This window comes from Xiphias gladius, chromosome 4 (genome assembly GCF_016859285.1).
Source record: "Xiphias gladius isolate SHS-SW01 ecotype Sanya breed wild chromosome 4, ASM1685928v1, whole genome shotgun sequence".
NCBI classification, from domain to species: Eukaryota; Metazoa; Chordata; class Actinopteri; order Istiophoriformes; family Xiphiidae; genus Xiphias; species Xiphias gladius.
In genome coordinates this window covers 22,088,948-22,105,968 of record NC_053403.1, presented here as the reverse complement: position 1 = coordinate 22,105,968, position 17,021 = coordinate 22,088,948, and the positions used below count along the sequence as shown (strand labels likewise).

General features: G+C 39.3%; 3 protein-coding genes across 6 annotated transcripts in view; 2 read left to right on the top strand and 1 right to left on the bottom strand.

Annotated features, from left to right (window-relative positions):
* Positions 1-484, bottom strand: part of enah (ENAH actin regulator) — a 166,372-nt gene extending 165,888 nt beyond the window's left edge. The window contains exon 1 of the mRNA XM_040124785.1: positions 138-484. Within this exon, the coding sequence (XP_039980719.1) occupies positions 138-142 (5 nt within the window). The 5' untranslated portion in view covers positions 143-484. The remainder of the gene's footprint in view (positions 1-137) is intronic.
* Positions 485-4,967: 4,483 nt separating this feature from the next.
* On the top strand, positions 4,968-8,357 carry srp9 (signal recognition particle 9). Of its 2 annotated transcripts, none has more exons than XM_040124823.1 (4): positions 4,968-5,040; positions 5,389-5,609; positions 5,760-5,828; positions 7,337-8,357. In XM_040124823.1, the coding sequence occupies exons 2-4, from the start codon at positions 5,538-5,540 to the stop codon at positions 7,478-7,480; spliced, it is 285 nt and encodes a 94-aa protein (XP_039980757.1). In that variant the 5' UTR covers positions 4,968-5,040; positions 5,389-5,537; the 3' UTR covers positions 7,481-8,357. The 2 variants fall into 2 exon arrangements, with proteins under 2 accessions (XP_039980757.1, XP_039980758.1); XM_040124824.1 differs by having other exon boundaries at positions 4,981-5,040; positions 7,361-8,357.
* A 531-nt stretch (positions 8,358-8,888) lies between these two features.
* The window catches only part of ephx1 (epoxide hydrolase 1, microsomal (xenobiotic)), a 12,744-nt gene continuing 4,611 nt past the window's right edge, over positions 8,889-17,021 (top strand). For 2 of the 3 annotated variants that reach the window (XM_040124810.1, XM_040124812.1), the window contains exons 1-7: positions 8,904-8,971; positions 14,220-14,454; positions 14,581-14,761; positions 14,844-15,062; positions 15,352-15,481; positions 15,745-15,959; positions 16,793-16,901. In XM_040124810.1, coding sequence (XP_039980744.1) covers positions 14,272-14,454; positions 14,581-14,761; positions 14,844-15,062; positions 15,352-15,481; positions 15,745-15,959; positions 16,793-16,901 — 1,037 coding nt within the window. In that variant the 5' untranslated portion in view covers positions 8,904-8,971; positions 14,220-14,271. Of the gene's footprint in view, positions 8,972-14,219; positions 14,455-14,580; positions 14,762-14,843; positions 15,063-15,351; positions 15,482-15,744; positions 15,960-16,792; positions 16,902-17,021 lie in introns of all 3 variants that reach the window. The other variant, XM_040124811.1, reaches the window with a different exon arrangement.

Below are 17,021 nucleotides of genomic sequence, written 5' to 3'. Positions count from 1 at the left end.
ATCTCAGTTGTCGTTTTCCTTGCGCTCTAGGCTGTTCTGTGCGGTGCCTCAACTCCTGACTTGGATCCTGTTAATGCTCACTGTGCAGTCACCTCTCTAATATTAGTTAATATTTGTGACATTTAAGAGCTTCTTACCTCATGACGCAAATGTTGTCAGGCCAAATATATCACAGACTGGGTGTCGACAACGGGTGTCCTGTTTTGTAGCTTTCACAAAAGTTCAACGCTCGGTTCGAGACTACAAGTGACCAGATGAATGTGACTCTGACGAACTGTGAATGTTTCACACTTTAGCAGGCTATCCAGCAAAAGTACATAAAATAAAATAAAAAATAAAATGGGAACTGAAAAAAGAAATAGTCAAATCCTGCATGATCTAGAGCATCGCAGCTCTGCTGATGGCTAAGAGTCACTGGGTAGAAAGTGAGACAATCGAGGCGGTTTTGGAGGTTTTTATGAAGCACTTCAGTCAGTGCGATGCGGCTCTGTGCCGCTCGGATACCGGTCTGCTACCGCTGCCTGCTGGCTGCTTAACTTGCCGCGTTCGGGGCCGCACTGTAAGCTCCTACATTGAAGGTCCGAAGTCGAAAGTACCACTGAAAACAATTTATAATTTACTAATGCTAAATCTTTATGAAAGGAGGCACAATATATAATTTTAAAAACACACGTTAGAAGTGGGATCAGTTGCATGTTTTTAGAACAAAGAACAAGTCTCAGGGAATCCTGGATACATACTCAAGACAAACCAGCTTGAGTTTTCTGTTATATTTCTTTGTAGCCTAGCATAGAGATGACAACACATTGCCCCACGCTGTCAGGGTAATTTATTTGACAGAGTCAGTAGGCTATTAGGTTAATGCTGCTTCTGCTGTCAGTTACCTAAAATTCCCATATGTAAATTTGGGTAAAGCCTATAATAGCCGTTAGGAAACTCCTTTGTTGCGTCTTTCGTGTGCGCTGCATTTAAAAGCTTATGATTTCCAACGAGACATGAAGGCAGCAATTGACGCAACTTGTGGGACGTAGCACGTACAGGTTGCCCCTGACAACTGAGTTGGATCTATTGCTGTGTGTTTCTGTCTATGATGTTGAGCTTGGACCACTGTAGCCTAGATATATTACATAAAGAGTATGTTAAATTTACTGCATCTGTTCATGCTACGCATACTACACAATAATAACAAAAAAATATTAATCAAGTTTTGACTATGCATAAGGTCCCTATAAACTCTGTTATTTATAAGAGTTTGCTGTGTATAGTCTGGATTAAAATTTTGCTAGTATGCCAAACCTCGGCAAATCTGTAAAGTATAAAGCTGTTGCATATGCTGAGGTCACCTGAGGATTATGTCAGCATTGTATATGAGGAAAGTTGGGACTCCTGCAAAAAATGTCCATTACCCACATGTTTTCAATATTTTTTCCCTTTGTCTTAAAAATTATGATTTTAAAAGACAACTGGAACCACATAAATATGTACACAATCTAAATCAGAAGTCAGTTTCATAGCCCTTAAATAAGTCAATATCAATTCTACATATAAAAATGAATGTGTCTGACTTACACAAAATTGTCTGCATTTCTAACTGAAAAGTCTTTTTTTCAGTGACTTCATCGTCAATATGACATTTTTTGAGAGCCTTTTAAATAATTAATGAATGGCCAGAGCTTTCACGACTCAGAATCACAGGACTCAAATGCACAACTCAAAGAACCAGAGGAAAAGTTCGAACAGTTTGCCTTTATTAAAAGGTAGTGAAGGCAAGAGCAGGTAAGGCTTAGGGAAGGGTCGAAGTCAACAGGCAGGCAGTGGTGGGTAAAAGGTAAGCAGGAAGACCAGGCAAAAAAGGAAGTCCAAACACATACAGGAGGTCAAAAGCAGGCAAGTAAAAACAGGTAGGCACAAAAAGGCTGGAAAGCTACAGCTGAGATGACACATAACTGAATAACTAAATGAACTTTGGCAAGGGCACAAGACAGTGAGCACATATTATCTGCCAAATAAAATCACCTAAATGTTGCCAATTGCTGCAGCAATTGCCAATGGATTATTTATGAAGGCCACAGTTCAAAGAAACAAGACTAGGTCAAAACGTAGTATATGGCTGAACCGCCCTCTGTCTGTTTGCTTCTCCTCTACTCTCTGTGCTCACATATACGATATTTTAATACAGTCGAAAAAGCTGGTGCTCTGCACTGCTAAAATCCTGATTTTATAAGCACAACCTAGTCTGACAAAATCACCAAACGTATAAGTTAAAGACAACGGCTGTGCTGTGATTGCGACTATTTTTACTTGTAAAATGATCACTCGGAGAGTTAGAAGTTCATTCACGTCGGTGTCAGCTGCAGCTGAATGAGACAAGAGAGAGATATGCATGCAGAGGGAAAGCCCGAACTCGCGCTGGCGGGGCAATACTGGCGACCCTTTTCTACAGAAAGTAGCTAAGGTTTGTCCAAAAAGTCGCTAGATTTGTCACTAGGTGATAAAGGAGGGTGAATGTCGGTAAATGTAGCGGAAAAAGGCAATTCATTTTGAAAGAGCAACGGCAAATGCGGAACCGCCACTTGGCCGGCTGAATAGTGGTGTAATAACTCACTCACTCATGGACATTTTGCATTTATATGGCTGGCCCCGCTGTTGCGGTCCAGCCAAAAATACTGATATCATATGAAAACTTTGTATCTCTGCCTTCTTTAATTAAGAAAAAAATGCCTTATCACTATTTGACACTTTGGGACTTTGAATTTTCCTTCCCTCAGCTGTATTATCGCCATAAGCTTGCAATGCATAAAGCAAGAATGTTGATAAGGAGAGTGACATTAATAGCATAAAGCTGTCCTTTCTGACCTTGCAAATAAAAACCATCTGAAGGGAAAGCTCTGGCTGGCCTTGTTAGGTCCACTGTTTGAAATTAGGCTTCCGGCTGTATCTGACTTGTAGATTGAGGAAGACAATGATGCACAATAAATAATAACATGACTGAACCCTTAAGCTGATGTGGATATGCTCTATTAAGTTTAAAGGAAGCAAGGCTAGCTGTGCAGCTTGTCGGATGTGATTATGAAAGGCTTTTCTGTAGAATAAAAAGGTAAAGGCAAAGGGCCATGTCATGAGTTCTTCTCCCGTTATGTAATACTACTGCACTTTGATGGAACTGTTTCATCTGTGTGGAAAGGGCAAAGTGATTTTGCCAGAACAATGCCAGCAGTTTTGGTTTGCAGTTTTGCTTCCACAGTGCAGGTGTTCTTGGTTGTCAGGGGGATTTCATACTAAAAATCTGTGTAGTCAGTATGTTTAAAATGGTATATTAAGGTCTGTGTTTCAACACCACTTCCCATGACCAAGTATTAGTAATTCTAATGACGTCACTGTATTTTTCCATATGTACTGTGTCTTTATGTATATGTATATACTGTATGTACATTATATTTCTATTAGACTTGTAAACATCCAGAGTGCAAGAGTTTGTCAATTTGCATTGTGTATAATATGATAAATGCACTTGTAATTTGGATTTCAACTCTTTTTTTTCTAACATAATTCTGTATGTGCCTTTGTGGTGCTGCACACTGTTGGCCAGCTATGGACTGCAACCGTCCTCCAACTTGTTTTTTTGTGAGTAGGTGACTTGCCTGTGTGTGCTTTTTAATGGACTCACTGCCTTAATTGCCTTTAATAGCCCTTTAAGGGGAAAAAAATCAAATATTAGAAGTGAATTAAAATTAATTTGTGGGTGTGGTAACTATAACACTGACTTCTTTATTTTTGTGTTTATGATTCTGAAATAAATGCAAGTCATTTACTGGAGTGAATGAGTTGCAAGTGACTCAGCTGATGATGAATGAGCCATCAGCACACCACCCACTCCTCACCAGCTCTGTTGTTGGGACATCTAACATGCTGAACCAGTAAATGTCATTAGATCTGAGGAAAATTAAGCTTACTCTCCTGCCACACTCACTGTAAGACATTCTAAGGAAAGAAGAGCACCTGCCAAATGTTGACATGAACCGCCTAACTTAAGCTTAGTATCAAGTCAATTAAAACAGTGCTGATTCAATCTTCTGGGTTCATTGAATATCCATAAATATCCGCCCATAAAAACACCCGAACTTTGTCTACCATCTAGTGGACAAACCAAAAAATACCAATCATAGCCTCCTGCCAGCAAGAGAGCTTCTTTCCAAAGCATTACCAGCGATAAAATGTAGTCCATATAATGTTTAACAGAACACTGTCCCTATGTACAATTTTGAGTTACTTCAATTTTACAATTTAGACAATTTATACTCCACTACATTATCATGGATATATGTTATACATTTTACTACATTATATATATATTGGCAGTTGTAGTTACTAATTATGTTGCAGATTAAGATTTTACATACAAAATATGTGGTCAGTTTATAAACCATTACTTTTATAGATTAATACCCAACAGTAAGTAGATAAGATTAGCCACACTTCTATGAACACAACAATGCTTACATATTAATGTAGCAGGAAAAATGCGTATATTTTCCCTGATAAAAATAATTTAATACATTGTACTTTTACAAGTAATCTTATTTTTACATTGTGGTATTGCTACTAGAACGAGCTGAATACTTCATGACTGAGCACATCATAACATCTGGATTTAAAAAATGCTTACAACCTTGGGACAAGAAGAAATGACTGGTTATAAAAACTTAAATATGACATTTTAATTAGGAAATAATCAGAGACTGCAATAAATCTGTCGTGGTAAACATTATATTCCGAAGCCCGAGAGTAGGCCGAGATAAATGGTTAGGGTTAAGTTGGGGTCAGGTTAGAGTAAGGGGAAACAGAATTCGAAGTGAAATTTTTGCATTCTGCTGAGAAAAGTCAGTATTTTTTAAGTGTAACCACTGGAGGGCGTCGTGTAGAATTCCCAACAACATACTAATGTCTGGTCCAGTAGGACAATGGATAATTTCAAAACAAGAGGCCCTTGGGGGTAGAGTTGAAAGGCTCTGACTGGTGGCCGTCGGTACCAATCTTAATGTAAGAGCAGCAGTTGCTATGTATGTCTTTTCTGACTGGTAACTGATTCAACCCATTTTATAGACAGAATCACTGTGTTTATTTTTATATTAAAAACGTCCTTAAAACGTGGATGTATGAGAAAGGGGAAGCGATCAGCATTTATAGCTAATGAATGGGTACTTGATTATTTGTCTGTTGAACATGAATTTGTTGTGGTTCATTTTAACCGTTAATGGTGGGTTTTGCAAATACAAACATGATGAATTAATTTAAGTGTCTATTCTGTTCAGTGTTTTGTTGATATTAAACATTACCTAATAGCACAGACTTTGCAGTTTATGCTTAACGTGCATCTGTTTGAAAAAGGTAACCCGGAAGTGGTTTTGGTATCATGTACTCTTCATCCTGATTGGCTGTGTTGACGGTGCTGCTGATGTGTTCTGAAGATAGCAAACCTAGTCGGCGGATTTAAACAGATTCTTCGTCGGAATAGTAACTTTGCTTTGGAAAAGATAATGCCTTTCTACCAGACATGGGAGGAGTTCGCCCGTGCAGCAGAAAAACTGTATCTGACAGACCCCATGAAGGTGAAAACGCTTAATTCCATAAGTAGGGTAGCATACTAGCCGGGTAGCTTGTTTGCCGGACAGCTCGTTGACGACGTGACTGTGCTAACTGCTGGTCTGATTTCCCCCCCCTTACAATTCTCCAATTCACTAGTTGCTGTTGTGTTGCAGGTCCGGGTTGTTCTCAAGTACAGACACTGCGACGGTAATCTCTGCATTAAAGTGACCGACAATTCCGTGGTAAGGAGAGGAGGAAATTGTGTTATAAGTGACCTGTTGGAATAAATGATACGGAGCGCTAGTAAAAATTTGTTATAACTTTTTAATGGGTGAACTATTAATATTTTTTCTGTGGTCAGTATACAGAAAATCTTTTTTCTTATCTGTACCAGTTTTTTTTTATCAGTTTAATATTATATTTAATATTACTTTTCGTTGAAAAAAGTAGTGTGTGAAAACTGAGTTATGAAGGTAGTACCCACATTTGTAACATGGGAACGTATGCAAGTCTCAAGGGTTCCATGTCAAATCAACAGATTTTAGAAAATTTCCCGACTGATCATCTTGGGTTTGCTTCGTACTCCATGTAAATAATGGCATTGTACCCATCAGCTTGTGTGCAAAATTTTCGGCTTGTATTTTCTTTATTTTATGAGATATGAGGGCTTGAAAAGGGTGTCGTTGCCCTAATAAACGAGTGTTGCTAAAAAAAAAAATCGCAAAGTTCCATATGTCATTACCTTTGAACTATTCATGCTACATGCTTGACGTTTTCGGGGATTGTTCTACACGATTAGATGTGTTTAGCTTATAAAAAGGTTGGCCTAAGGTTGCATTTGTCTTGCATATTTGAGGATACTCAACTGTAAGGTTAATCACCAGTTTTGTGATTACTGATTGATTTGTCAACTAATTGTGTCAGCAGTTACTCCCCATAATGCACTGGTGCATTCATGCTAGCAGTTGTGTGATGCTAATCGCAAAGCAAACCAATCTGTGTGATATATAAACCAAAAAACTGGACAAAATAAAACTGACCTGATGGTGGCCGGCTAGTGCGTGAGAAAATGTCAAGGGATCACCACAGTCTGTAGGCTTCATTCTCTGGGCAACATGAATTTCTGTACTAAATTTCATGATAGTCAATTCAGTTTTGTGATCTATCTGTGGATTCCTGAGAGACTGAATAGGTTTTGCCTGAAAAATCACAGTACTATGTTAATGGTTTGATTGAACACATATAGAATAAACTTTTTTCATAGCAGACATTTTGATGTGACATAGCAGGAAAACCCAGGAGTAACTTATAACATTAGTGATGGCTCTGCTTCAGTTAGCTTCCAACTGGCCATACCAGTGGTGTACCATTGCTGTCCAAATTGAGCACTTGAAAAGAATGTCATTATTAATGTTATCAGTAACACATGTGTTTGACAGGTCAAAATGTTTGGTCTATTGAGGTCAATTGAAAGCTTTGTATTTACTGATACAGTATGATAGAATTTACAGCTGTCTCGCTCATAAGGAGATTTGTCCCCATTAACTAATTGTAATGTGTGTGAAAACATTAACGGCTTCACCTTACAAACTGGCTGCTTTAAAGGTGGAAAACGGGTAGGGACACAGGTCAAGCAAAAAAAAAAACTTTTATAACACTGTTTGATGTAATTTCTTAATCTGTACCATAAAAATGATTGTGTCACACCAGTCTGCCATTTTAATGTAATGGTATCTCTCACTGTCTTCAGTTAGTCTTTTGTTCATCTCTACAGTGTTTACAGTACAAGACAGACCAGGCCCAAGATGTGAAGAAGATTGAAAAGCTCCACGGAAAACTGATGAGACTCATGGTGTCCAAGGAGACGCACAGTGGTGCCATGGAGACAGATTAAAATGCTCTAAAAGATCTAACCTTGTACAGCACCTGGACTGAGTTCAGTGGACACAGTGTTTTGTCTTTTTCCTTTTGTTTTTTCTTTTAGAGCACAGCTGCATTGGAGCACGATGTGGAGTCTCAGAGATGGGCAGTGGTAAAGAGGGAATGTAGTGATATTGATCTGGCTACCTACATAGATTTAATACGGTCAGATGTGATTACATTATATATATATCACATCTGACCGTATTAAATTTTTTTTTTTCATTCTCTCTGGAATTTGTTTTTTATGATACATTCTTATTAATTAAAAATCCTGTCATCTTGCTTTTCCTTGTCAGGTATTTTGATCACATCCTTGATGGTATTAATATAAAGTAAGGTAGGCTGCAGGGAAATTTTAGTGAATATTAAGATGGGAAAATGAGTGGGTTCGGGGGTAATGTGGAACAAAAATGTACAAAAATGAAAAATCCCCCGCTGCTGTCTAAGCAGCTTGGGCACCTTGATTTCTTTAGAAGCTTTTGCTTTTATTGTCAGTTTTTAAATGGGATTAAAAGATTGGTCATCTAAGCCATCACATGTCTGGTCTATCTACATCTATGTTGCTTTTTTTGTTTTTCCTCATGAGACTTGTGCCACATGAATGAAGCAGGACCTTCTGATTTCCCAACAACAGAGTGGAGAAAGAACAAAAACACTGTTACTATGAAAAAAACCCCAAACCTTCAAATGTCATTTCTTATACTGAGAATAATTGCGTTACATGTACAATAAATTTGTATTTACCCCAGTACAGTTGGCATCTGTCCTGTATTTCCAATTGTGGTGGAATGTATTGGTTTCTGTTTAACAACGGTTAAAAGGCTGAGCAGTTTTCTGAGGAAAGAAAATTAAACTACAAAAAAAAAAAATTTCATGGTTATTTTTGCCACTTTTTTTTGTATCTAATAAATTTTCATATAAGAGTTGCTGTATATTGAAGAAATTGCCCTTGTTTGGATACTTTGTTGATCCAAAACATTAACAAGTGTTACAGGAGCAAAATGAGGTACAAGAACAGATAAATAGTATAGACAACTTAAAAAAAAAACTAGTATGTACACCTTATGAACATGTAGTCTAGAAAATTAAGCACTGAACAACAGAAATGATTGACACATAAGTAATGAGAAACATAACTTCATAGTTTTTATTGATTCTCTATTATTGTATCTGAATATTTAATTTCAACTGCACTTGCTGTTCTCAGTAACTTTAATCCTGCAGTACATAAAGGCACTATTTCAGCTTGTCCTCTTTTACAAAATACTTAATGTCCTACCATCCACCTCTGTTATTTCCACACACGTTCGGTTCCAAGGACAGATTTTTATCTTCTAACCCCGCCCACCCCATCCCATCCCACCCCCACCTCACATGGAACACTGTTAATTAATCGAACGGGAGCAAGAAAGCAGCACCAACGGCAGTGTTCAAGACCCTGCTACTCGAAGTGGTACAACAGGTAAAACTACCAAAATCTTGTGTCAGTTGAGTTCTGGCAAAATGTTGCTGACTGGTAAATTGTTTTGACTATATCTGGCGTCATGTTTCTGAAACAGTTACTGAATGCTAGATATTAAGCTCGGGAATAGGCACAACTGATAAGGGTTAGGGTAAGGTTGGAGCCGAGCCTTAGATTTTAACACCAAAATGAACGACCGCGGGCAACCTATGGTGTACGTTAGCTAGCAAAATATAGAATGAACTGAATAGTTTTAATCACTTAGCCAAGTGTCTAGTTTTGCTATTATAAGTTAAAATCAGATTGTAGCACACAAGACTGCTTGATTGCCCCTAAACACATACGTTATATGTGTTTAGGGGGTAGCCTAGTTTGTTAATGTTTTCTAGTCTGATCTAGAAAACATCCATGTTTTGTGTTTTATCAGTTGTTGTCAGGTCGTTGAACTCCATTCACAGTGGTCTCTTTTACAGCTCCTCTTAGACAATACTTTATACTCTCTCTCCATGAATACATGCCGAGTGCCAGTGTACAGACTCACTTGTATGCCAATGGCTGGCGGTTTGAGCTGTGATAGCTCTCTATAAAATGTCACTAGAAAGACAGAAATACTGTTTGACAGTGGTGTAGTGGGGTGTGTGTTTCCGTGCTTGCAAGCTCTTCTGACAGGCTCCGTCATGCAGCTTGCAGGAGCTGTGGCTGAGGGGCCTACTCATCCTGTTAAATCCTGTCAGCTGGCCACAACCAGCAGTGAAACTTTTGTTTGTCTGGTCCAACATTTTTCTCTAAACTTATGACTAATAAAATCATAGTGCCCCATACTCAAATTACATCACTGGCAGAGAAAGTCACAGTGAAAGGTGTTTGTGTTATATCAGACTGTTGTTGTCAAATATCTGCGTTGTTTCCTTTTCATTCGTAATTATTTTTAGCTTACTAATTTATGTTTTATAGTTCCAGTCAGTTCTCCATCTTTGGTACATCCTAATTTTAAAGGCGAAAGAATACATGTTTGCTTATTCTTTAGAGATAACTTTTCATAATGTAATAGCACATTTATGATAGACTGTAATAAAAATATGGCTAGCTCAAAATCATAACATTTTGAATGTAATATTGAGTCATTTTAATGACGTCTTGGCCATGTAAAATATGACTTCATTTTTTAATAACATCCTTTACTTGTATCATCTGTTCTACAGAGGCATCAGAAAGTATTCAGACCCCTTCACTTTTTGCACACTTTTTTGTGATCTAGATTTATTTTTAAATGAATAAAATTGCCATTTTTGCCAATCAATCTACCCTCAATAACCCGTAATGACAAAGTGAAAACATATTTTTAGAAATTTGCAAATTTATTAAAAATTAAAAACGGTAATCTCTCACTTACAAACATATTCAGACCCTTTGCTGTGGCACTCCAGATTGTGGTCAGGTGAATCCTATTTGCCTTAATTATCCTCGAGAAGTGTTTAGAACTTGACTGGAGTCCACCGGTGGCAAATTGAATTGACTGGGCATAGTTTACAAAAGGACCCACCTGCGTATATAAAAGGTCCAAAAATTCACCCTGCATGTCCGGACAAAAACAAAGCCATGAAGACCAATGAACTCTCCGTGGAACTCTGTGATAAATGTGGTTAGGCATTAATCATGGCAAGGATATAAAACCATTTCTAAAACTATGAGTGTTCCCAGGAGCACAGCGTCCTCAATACTTGTGTAATGGAGGAAGTTTGCAACTACCAGGACTCTTCCTAGAGTTGGCTGTTAAGCTAAACTGACTAACCGAGCAAGAAGGGCCTTGGTCAGGGAGGTGACCAAGAACCAAACTGTCACTCGGTAACCGAGCCTCAGAAGTTCTTTGCAGAGCTGGGAGAACCTGACGGAAGGACGACCATCTCAACAGCACTCCATCAACCAGGCCTTTATGGTAAAGTGAATATATGGAAGCCACTTTTAGTAAAAGGCAAATGACAGTCGGTCTGGAGTGTGCCAGATGTCATTTAAAGAACTCTGAGGGCATGAAGAAAAAGAGCTTCTCTGCGGCAGGGACAGGGATACTGGTCAGAATTGTGGGAAGGATGAATTCAGCCAAGTACAGAGAGGTCCTTGAAGAAAACCAGCTCCAGAGAGCGCACAACCTGAGACTGGGGCAATGGTATGGTTCACCCTTCACCACAACAATGACCCAAAGCATACAGCAAAGACAGTGCTGGAATTACTTTGGAACAAGTCTCTGGCTGTCTTTGAGTGGCCCAGCCAAAGCCCAGACTTAATCCCCATAAAACATCTGTGGAGAGATGACCATGGCAGTTCACAGATGCTTCCCATCAAATCTGATGAAGCTTGAGAGGATCTGCCAAGAAGCATAGGATAAACTGCCCAAATCCAGATTTGCAAAGCTTGCAGAGAGTTACCCACGAAGACTTGAAGCTCCAATTGCTGCAAAAGGCGTGGCTGGAGGCATTATGTTGTCAGGTTGTCTGTCAGTCTGTATATCTGTACTAGATGGTGAATACCCGAGCCTGACGGGAGAAAGCTTTCCTTTCTTAAAATAAAGGACAAACAAAAAAATCGCCACTTTCCTTTTGCTAAAATGCTCAGAATGTTAAACAGTTCTGAGAGAGATGAGCTACACCAGGAGGTTCAAAGGGCCTGCACCAAAGAAAGTTGCAGTGGACTTCGAAGATTGGGAAAGTCTACTTATGGATAATATGGCGGGAACACCATCTCACTTACCCAAAGCTATGTGTACTTGCTCGGGGCATTCTAGCCATTCCAGCTAGCAGTGGCAGGAGTGAACAGAACTTTAATGTTATCAGTTTAACAAACTCAATGCTTCAGTTTGGGTCTGGTTTGGATATTAAAAACAGAATGCCTGTCGGGTTCAGGTTGGGCTCTCTTACTACTATCTCAGACTTGGGTTGGGCTCTGACAGAAATATGCAGCCCGAGCTGTACTGTAGTCTGTGTGTACGTCCGCCTGTAGGTACATCTTTCACATTCTCATGAACGCGATCTCAGTAAAGCCTAAAGGGAATTTCTTGAAATTGGGCACAAACGTTGACTTGGACTCAAAGATTAACTAATAATGTTAAATTCAAAAGGTCCAGGTCACTGTGACCTCACAAAACACATTTTTGGCCATAACCCAAGAACTCATACAATAATTATGACAAAATGTATAACAAATGTCTAATAGGATAAAATGATGAAGTGATGACATTTTATATTCAAAAGGTCAAGGGTAAACTTCACTCTGACATCATAATGTTCTGCAAATACACTTGACACCATTTATTAAATTCTTTCAAAGTCGTCATTACATATACAATATTAGTCTGGACAGATATGGATATAAACTGCAACTTGAGTGGCTAGTGGAGGCATATAAGTGTGAGGTGGTAATTCTCGTTTTACATGAGAGATCTCAGTTTTTGATCTTTAATCATTTCCAAAAATTAAAAAAAAAAAGTTTGCACTTTGTCATTATGCGTTACTGAGCGTACAGTGTGTTCAGAAAGAGCTCAGACCCCTTCACTTTTTTTCACATTTTGTTATGTTGCAACCTCATGCTTAAATCATTTTAATACATTCATTCTCTCATCAATCTACAACCAATACCCCATAATGACAAAGTGAATTTTAGAATTTTTTGCAAATTTATTAAAAACCAAAAACTGAAATATCACAATGATGTAAGTATTCAGACCATCTACTCAGTACTTAGTTGAAGCACCTTTGGCAGAGATTACAGCATCGAGTCCTCTTGGGTATGACATAACAAGCTTTGCACACCTGGATTTAGGGATTTTCTGCCATTCTTGTCTGCAGATCTTGTCAAGCTCTGTCAGGCTGGGTGGGGACCGTTGGTGGACAGTGATTTTCAGGTCTCTCCAGAGATGTTCAATCGGGTTCAAGTCAGGGCTCTGGCTGGGTCACTCAAGGACATTCAGAGTTGTCCCAAAGCCACTCCTGTGTTGTCTTGGCTGTGTTCTAACACTCATTTTCCTGTTGGAAGGTTTTAAACCCACTCAGAGGTCCCAATCGCTCTGGACCAGGTTTTCATTAAGGATATCTCTGTACTTTGTTCTGTTCAGCTTTCCCTCCACCCTGACCAGTCTCCCTATCCATGCCGCTGAAAAACACCCCACATCACGATGTTGCCACCACCATGCCTCACTAGTTTCTTCCAGACATGACGCTTAGAATTGAGGCTAAATAGTTCAGTCTTGGATTCATTGGACCAGAGATCTTGTTTCTCACAGTCTGGGAGTCCTTTAGGTGCTTTTGAAAACTCCAAGCAGGCTTTCATGTGTTTTTCACTTAGGAGAAGCTTCCATCAGGCCACTCTACCATAAAGCCCAAATTGGGGAGTGTAGCAGTGATGGTTCTCCATCTCTCCATCTCCACACAGGATTTCTGGAGCTCAGCCAGAATGTCCATCAGGTTCTTGGTCACCTCTCTTATTAAGGACCCCCATTGTTCAGTTGCTCAGTTTAGCCGGGCGGCGAGCTCTAGGAAGAGTAATGGTTGTTCCAAACTTCCTCCATTTAAGAATAATGGAGGCCACTGTGCACTTGGGAACCTTAAATGCAGCAGAAATTGTTTTGTATTCTTTCCCAGATCTGTGCCTTGTCACAATTCTGTCTCTGAGCTCTGTAGGCAGTTCCGTCAACGTCATGGCTTGGTTTCTGCTCTAATATGCATTGTCTACTTTGAGGCCTTTTATATAGACAGGTGTTTCTCTTTCAGAAATCATGTCTGCTCAGTTGAATTCATCACAGGTGGAATCAATCAAGGCGTAGAAACATCTCAAAGATGATGAATAGAAATTGGAGGCACCTGAGCTAAATTATAAGTGTCAAGCAAAGGGTCATAAAATTTATCACTCATCTCATCACTGTAATATTTCAGTTTTTCCCTTTTTAATATATTTGCAAAAAATTCTAAAATCCCATTTATTTTTGCTTTGTCATTGTGGGGTATTGAGTGTAGATTAATTTAGGGAAAAATGAATTTAAACAATTTTACCATAAGGCTGCAACATAAAATGTGAAAAAGGTGAAGGGGTCTGAATACTTTCTGAACTGTAGATTGCAATTCACTGTAGATTGATGGGCAAAAATTAAATGTTATCAAATTAAAATTAAATCTAAAACAAGCAAAAAGTGAAAGGGTCTGAATACACTCTGAAGCAACTGTACATTTCCTTGTGTTGTCTCACCCTCTCCCCTGCTCAGTCCTGTCTTTCTCCATCCATCCGTCCCTGTATTGGTGTAGACACTGAGCAACATGCTCATAGGGGTGCTGATTGGTCTACTGATTGGAGGATTTATCTTCTTCCTGGTTCAGAGGAACAGGAACCGGGTTCTGAAGATAGAGGATGGCTGGTGGGGGACTGGAGTACCCCCTGATGGTGAGGAGGACGTCACCATCCACCCATTTAAAGTCACCACCAGTAATGAAGAGCTGGAGGTTAGATTTCCTAATAGTTTGTCACACAGGATAGTCACTCCGTAGCATTACTAATGGGGTAGTTAACCACTAAACAGTCTAAAAGATTGCAAGATTCCTCACATTTTGCCTCCTCTTTTCTGCCAGGACCTATACAGTAGGATAGACCAGACGCGTCCTGTTGCCTCATTGGAGGACAGCAAGTTTAATTATGGCTTCAACTCCCAGTATTTGCAGACGGTGGTCTCGTACTGGAGAAATGACTTTGACTGGAGGAGACAAGTTGACAAACTCAACCAGTACCCCCACTTTAAAACCAAAATCGAAGGTAAGGCTGCACTTCTGACACATTCATGAAGAAGATATTGTCCTATCTCACACCTATTCTTACTTATCGAACTTCCATACAGGCATTGATATCCATTACCTGCATGTGAAGCCTAAGAAGGTGCCAGAGGGAACTACTGCTATACCTCTGATAATGGTTCATGGCTGGCCTGGCTCCTTCTATGAGTTCTATGGGTTGATTCCACTGCTAACAGAACCATCAAACCCAGACGACCTTGTGTTTGAGGTGGTGTGTCCCTCTATACCAGGGTATGGCTTCTCTGAAGCACCACATAAGAAAGGTGAGTCTGGAAATTTTTTTTTTTGCACACCTGGAAAGTGTGACATTCCCTATAAAGAAGAAAAACTGCTTTTGTGCTTTTCGTCATTTGAACCATAAAAATAGAGCTGAATAAAATGTAAGTTGTCTCAAGAACAAGCACAAGTGTGTGTGTGTGTGTGTGTGTGTGTGTATTTGTTTGTTTGTTTGTTTGTTTGTTTGTTTGTTTGTTTGTTTGTTTGTTTGTTTGTGTGTGTGTGTGTGTGTGTGTGTGTGTGTGTGTGTGTGTGTGTGTGTGTGTGTGAGAACAGGCTTTGATTCGGTTTGTGCAGCAAGCATCTTCCACAAACTTATGAAGCGCCTGGGCTTCCAGCAGTTCTATGCTCATGGAGGAGACTGGGGCTGGCTGGTCACCACCAACATGGCCCAGCTGGAGCCAAAGTAATACACACAAGAACTTCCTCAACACCTGAAAATGATAATTGAACTTATGGTTCACATCATTCAGAAATTTTACTCCATATTGATGTGTACTAGCTTCACTTTTGCAGTGCACAACCACTTGTCGTAGCATCACCAGACCTTTGAGGATATGTAAATACTGTATTGTGTATTTTTGTACATTTTTTTTGTAAATGCTTAAATAAGGTATCACTACATTGCCCGTTGTTTTGCTTTTATTCTTGTTTTTTTCCATACTCTAGGTCAGTCAAAGGCTTGCATGTGAATTTTGCCCCACCCTCTAAGCCTAGTCTGTCCATGGTTTTATCCATCATGCTCGGCCGCCACTTCCCTAAGCTTTTTGGCTTCACTGACATGGATATTCAGCGTCTCTACCCTTGCATGGCAAAACTGGTGGTGGAGTCCATCAAAGAGTCTGGCTACATGCACATCCAGGCCACCAAGCCTGACACTGTAGGTAAGGATCTGTGGGCCCATTTTACCAAATTTGCAGCATGCAAGCTGCAATTTACAACATGAGATTGTTAATTTTGACACATTTAACTGATCAAAAGAAACAGGATGCTGGCACCATGTGTTATCTGCATTTAAGCAGGTGTTCACAAATTGCTTTTGTGAAACAGGCCCCAGGAGCAGAACGTAAGAAAGTTTTAAGCAGCATCACCACAGTTGAAGCTTTTAGTTAGTATTTTAGGTAAGTAGGCATGCACAACAGATGAGCATTGGTAGAATGATATTGGTCAAAATGATCACTAACACTACAAGCTACAAACAGCCTTGATCAAGAGAATATTTGATTGAAAAAAAGTGTTCTATGGAGCTTGAATGATCAAGCATGAGTTTGAAGATAAAGAGAGGTGGTGAGGAGTTTTCTGTTATAGCGGTGGTGGCAGAGCAGACAAGCAAGTGTGGTTAGACTGCTTAAGTTGCAAGTAACATGACAATAGCTGCCCCGGAGCAATGCACTTAACTTTCAATTACTCTGTAGATTCTCTCAGTGGCCAAACTTCACGAGAGAATGGATTGGACATCATAGATAATTGTATGTGTGTTTGTGTGAGTGTACTTTTTGTGTTAATGTTGCAATAAAAACTGCTCATAGTCTACTATACAGACTTTAGTAGGGTTTAAAAGGATTAATAGGATCTTAAATGGTCAGTAATCTATATTTTTTGTGATTTGGGTGAACTGACCCTTTCGCCAATTTACAATTACAACAAATGTAAATATTTGTTTTTATTGATCAACAAATCCATGAATCAAATTATTTCTGACTGAATTTCTCCTCAGGTCGAGGACTGAATGATTCTCCAGTGGGTCTGGCTGCCTATATTCTGGAGAAGTTCTCCACATGGACAAATTGTGACTTCAGGAACCTGGCGGATGGAGGACTTACCAGGTAAATAGAGTGGAACAGAATAGAAGGGAGACAGTGCTGTTATCTGCCTTCATTGTCCTCAGTGCGAAGATATTTTATCAAACTACCATTTGCAAATATGCAGCAAGCTCTAAATATCAT

What these genes read in the sequence shown, in the direction of transcription:
- srp9 (XM_040124823.1), top strand. Translation starts at nt 5,538, where the DNA reads ATGCCTTTCTACCAGACATGGGAGGAGTTCGCCCGTGCAGCAGAAAAA. An exon ending in ATCTGACAGACCCCATGAAG is followed by an intron (nt 5,610 to 5,759) that starts GTGAAAACGCTT and finishes GTTGTGTTGCAG; the next exon opens with GTCCGGGTTGTTCTCAAGTA. An exon ending in AAGTGACCGACAATTCCGTG is followed by an intron (nt 5,829 to 7,336) that starts GTAAGGAGAGGA and finishes CACTGTCTTCAG; the next exon opens with TTAGTCTTTTGTTCATCTCT.